At 44.6% G+C, this 4,927-nt stretch overlaps 1 protein-coding gene across 1 annotated transcript in view; it reads right to left on the bottom strand.

The window, feature by feature from the left end:
- Positions 1-414: 414 nt before the first annotated feature.
- CUNH1orf194 (chromosome unknown C1orf194 homolog) overlaps positions 415-4,927 on the bottom strand; it is a 6,901-nt gene continuing 2,388 nt past the window's right edge. Inside the window, exons 2-5 of the mRNA XM_028757430.1 lie at positions 2,589-2,705; positions 1,648-1,763; positions 931-1,049; positions 415-532 (exon numbers count right to left, since the gene is read on the bottom strand). Coding sequence (XP_028613263.1) covers positions 462-532; positions 931-1,049; positions 1,648-1,763; positions 2,589-2,705 — 423 coding nt within the window. The 3' untranslated portion in view covers positions 415-461. The remainder of the gene's footprint in view (positions 533-930; positions 1,050-1,647; positions 1,764-2,588; positions 2,706-4,927) is intronic.

Below are 4,927 nucleotides of genomic sequence, written 5' to 3'. Positions count from 1 at the left end.
GGCCAGGAAAACGGAGCTCTCGAAGAAATGACGAAATCCAAGAGGCCTCTAATCTATTAATGTGATGTTAGCAGTTAGCTGTGGAGTGTGGAGTGTCATAGTGATAACTTGCTCATTACAAGAACAGGCTGTGTCTATTCCCTGTTTCCTTGACTCTTAGTGGCAAATGTGCCGAATGTGGCTCTGTGTAGCTGTGACTTTAGTTTGAACACTTGTACACTAAATACTTGTGTCCCATCCAAACCAGTGTGCTTCTGTCCTTATATCTGGCAAAAAGACTTCCCAGGGCACAATTTATCCCATAGAACTAGTTTCTAGAATTGGGGGATTTTTTTTTTTCCTTTTAAGAACAGTCAAAAATGCCCTGGGCAGCAGACACATCAGGCTTCATCTTGAACAAACCTATTTAATGAAGATGGGTTGGATGTTCCACCACGTTGAAATTAACCCAGTTGTCACCACTAGGTGGAGAAGAAGCCACCATCATTTTTCCGGGAGTAACCTCCGTTGGTGGCTGCAGTGTGAGGAGACACTGTGAAGAAAAGAGAACAGGGTGAGCTGGAATTTCAGACCCTTTGCCCAGCCCCCCTTTTATCCTTTAATCAATTCATTTATCGATGCCATAAGAAAATTCTTGTTAAGGTAGGAAACTGAGATATGACGGACTGATGGAGGTGAACCAAGGTCTTCACTTCCACATTCATGTCCAGTGCCTGCTCGGTCAAAATCCCACCTAGACTTAATCTAAAGAATGGAATCCCCCAGTTCTACTGTCAGCAGGTCCCCTAGTATTAGTCTGGTAGGTGACAGCCTACCCTCTATAGTCTCTGAGCTTTCCCATTGGCCAGTAACCACCAGCCTCTGATCCCAGCCACTCTCTAGCAACCCCACCGCTGCCACCACGAGCCCACCCCGTCATCTAATCCTCACCTATGGATCCTTGAATGCTATGGATGGATTCTTTCTTAGGGTTGATCCAGTGCCTGATGGTAGTCCGGGAAGTAATGGGGGCTGGAGGAGAGTGGAAACATTCTCCAGGAAACTTGGGTCTAGACAATGGTGGAAAGAGAGCAGAGGAGAGAGTCAATCAGAAAGGAGGTGGTGAGAGAGGAAACATGATTCCATAAGACCTCAAGGGCCCCATTGCTCTTCTAGAATCATCAAAGCATGTGTTTGTTTAGCTACATGACCTTAACTGGACAGAGATAAACTATCGAGATGAGGACCTCTGCTCATGTTTTAAAAATGAAATATAGAAATGAGGGCTGAGGATGTAGCTCCACGGTACACAGCACCGGCCTGGCAAGCATGAGACCCTAGGTTCGATGCCCAGCCTAGCATGCATGAGACCCTAGGTTCGAAACCCAGCCTAGCATGCATGAGACCCTAGGTTCCATCCCCAGCTTAGCATGCATGAGACCCTAGGTTCGAAACCCAGCCTAGCGTGCGTGAGACCCTAGGTTCAAAACCCAGCATAGTTAAAACAAAGACAAAAAACAAACTACGTTGCAGATAAAAAAAAAAAAAAGCAAACAAAACCCCTCAAAACAAGCAACTGTGTACTTGTTCACAGCACCAGGAGGCATCTTCCTTATGTAATTGCTTCAGTGCATCCTTAGGGTAGAGGGCTTTGCCTCCATCACTTACCCCTGGATATCCTCAATCGTCTCCTGGTGTAACAGTATCTCAGTTTTGTTCTTGAATGCCCCAGTGTGGTGGTCATACAAGGCTGCTAAGCGGAAATCCAGATCATCCTTCGGTATCTGTAGAGGAATCAGTCTTCCCATAGTTAACTTGGCTGTTCTGTGCCTTGACTCTCCTCAGATTGTATCCAGCTATTGTACTCAGATCAGATTCAGCTCTCCTATTCCCCAGATGCCCACCAGCTCTTAACACCGCATTGTGCACGATGAGGCTTCTTGTCAATAGGAGGGGTCTCTTTTGGTTAAGACTACGTTACTGGTGCCATGGAAAAATTGTCTTTGATTTGGGTTTAATAACCCCTACCTCGTTTACAGTTATATTCAGCCTTTGAAGGTTTTTTTGTTGGTTTATTTTTATTTTTTTGAGACAGGGTTTCTCTGTGTAGCTCTGGCTGTCCTGGAGCTTTCTCTGTAGACCAGGCTGGCTTCTAATTCAGAGATCTGTCTACCTCTGCCTCCCAAGTGCTGGGATTAAAAGTGTCCACCACCACAGCCTGGAGAAGCCTTTGATTTGATACAGTGTGTGAGAAGAAATTTGATAAAAATGATTTGGACCAAGCCTTGTGACTTACTAGGTTGGTTTTTAGATGGTAAGATTTTGAATTGGGAACAAAAGGGAAGCTGCTGAGGCCCTTCAGACTATCTTTAGAAAAGGATATGAATGGCAGGTGTGCTGGCATGTGCCTGTAATCCCAGTACTTAGGAGTTTAAAACAGGAGGGATTGAGAGTTCCAGGCCAGTCTGGTTAAATACTAAGTTTGAGGTCAGCTTTGGCTATGTAGCAAGGCTCTGTCTTAAAAAACAAACAAATGAAAAGAAAATAAATTTATTAAGGTCTAAAGAGATGCAAAAGGAAATAGTATCTCGTATTTCAATGCTAAGTACCTTAGGATCAAAAAAGTAGGCATCTCGCCTTATGGACGTGACTGTGGGGGTTGAGCTGAGCCGACTCCAGGGATCTTGCTGCTGCGCCATGTGGGTCGGGTTCTTATATGGCGATTTCTGCAAGAGAAACCACACGCAGGAGCTGGTTAGCAGACACCTTGCAGTGTGGGTCACGTTCATCACTGTGCTTCATGCTATTGTATGCAGAGGCACAGCAGCTCCCCGGGCTTTCTGAGTGAGAAATCAGTGAGAAATCATTGAAATGGGCTATGGAAACCGGTGGATCAGGATCCTGGAAACAAAGAGGGGGGGCTCAGGGAACAGGGCTTAAGGATGATGTGGTCATGTTTAGAAGTCCCAAGTTTGGACTTTCTAATTAGCAGAGAACTGGAAGTGTATGGCTAACTAGAGAGCTGGAAACAAACAAGATACACCAAGTTGTCCACCTGCAGAAAAAAACTCGGCCAAAAGGCTCTGTGAGGACAGTATTTTCACTAGGACAAGATAGGATCCATGAGTGGCAATGGGGAAAAAAGAATGCGTGCTGTCTAGGTGGGAAAAAGGCTATGCAAGGAAGAATAACTCACAGAGGAAAGGAACATTAGAAAAGTGGTCTTTGGACACTCAGTACTGTAAACCCCACAGACATAAGTGAGAAAAACTGTTGATTTTTCTTGTATATAAAAATGAATACTTTCGGTGGCTGGAGAGATGGCTCAGTGATTAAGAGCACTGACTGCTCTTCCAGAAGTTCTGAGTTCAATTCCCAGCAACCACATGGTGGCTCACAACCATCTGTAATGGGATCTAATGCCTTCTTCTGGTGTGTCTGAAGACAGCTGCACTGTACTCATATACATAAAATAAAATAAAATAAAATAAAAATAAAATAAATAAATCTTAACAAAATAATGAATACTTTCACCACTATGTGTGTCCTCAGTACCAAGTACATTGGCCTAACACAAGTATTTAAAAACTATGGCCTGATCAAACCAGTGACCGAATTCTAGTGAGCATCCTGTCTAGCCTCCTCTCCTTCCATGTAGCAAACTGCTGTGTGGTTTAACTCAGATAAATCTTAGTTGACCGGCAGGATCGGACAAATATGTAAAATATGTATATGTGATGCAAATACAGGTTCAGCTACTGTGTTTGCTCTGCTGTGTCTCTGAGCGGCTCTGCCACATTTCTTAAAAGCTATACAAGGCTCAACGTTTTCTCTATTGGCACAAGGAGATTGCCTTTCAGTAAGGCCAGCTGGTGGTGGTGCACGCCTTTGGGAGGCGGAGGCAGGTCTCTGAATTAGAAGTCATCCTGGTCTACATAGCAAGTTCCAGGACAACCAGGACTACATAGAGAAACCCTGTCTTCTTCAAGACCAAAACCAAACACCACCAACAAAATCAAAGGCTGAATATGAGTATGAACGAGAGGAGGCAGAGGCAGGTGGATCTCTGAGTTTGAGGACAGCCTGGTCTACAGATGAGTTCTAGGTCTACACAGAGAAACCCCATCCAAAACAAAAACAAACAGAAACAACCAACTATCAACACTGACACCAGTCAGCAGACCCTCTCTCCTTTGATCACAGGAAGAAGTCCTTTCACTCAGGAGAAAGCTTCTCTAGACCTAGCCCTTCCCTGTCCTTTCCATCTGTACCATTCCCCACCCCCTCATTTGGGCCTACCTTAACTGCTAAGCCATCTCTCCAGTCCCTCATGTCTAAATCTTTTTTTTCTTTTTTCTTTTTTTTTTTTCCTTTTTGGATTTTTCAAGACAGGGTTTCTCTGTGTAGCCCTGGCTGTCCTGGAACTCACTCTGTAGACCAGGGCAGCCTCGAACTCAGAAATCTGCCTGCCTCTGCCTCCCAAGTGCTGGGACTAAAGGCGTGCGCCACCACTGCCCAGCATGTCTAATTCTTATACTCACAGGATAGGCTGCTTTTCTACTACAATTTTAAACAGCACATAAGCTGTGTAGCTCCCAGATATACATCTTCGACCTTAACTTCTCAAGCCTGCATATCACACAATCATGTAAAGATTTCACAAAAGCATCTACACACTTGATTTCAACATCTTTCTGTTCAAATCTACTTCCTTGGGATGCTCCATCTCAGTGATGGTGTCAATTGAACCCTCAGAAACCCAGGAGTCTATTTTGTATTTATCCATTTTCTTTAGCCCATATTGAGTCAGCCATTAGATCCCACTGCCTGGTCCTCTGCATCCTTCTCAAACTCACATCTTATCGTCTGTCTCTGACGTCAGTTACTCTTCTCCAGGACTTCTGCACCTGCTTCCCAGCTGACTACTGCACCTGCTTCCCAGCTGACT

This window comes from Grammomys surdaster, unplaced genomic scaffold (assembly GCF_004785775.1).
Source record: "Grammomys surdaster isolate TR1022 unplaced genomic scaffold, NIH_TR_1.0 126158, whole genome shotgun sequence".
Taxonomy (NCBI): Eukaryota; Metazoa; Chordata; class Mammalia; order Rodentia; family Muridae; genus Grammomys; species Grammomys surdaster.
Note: the sequence above shows the minus strand (reverse complement) of the source record. Positions and strands in the feature narration are given on the sequence as shown.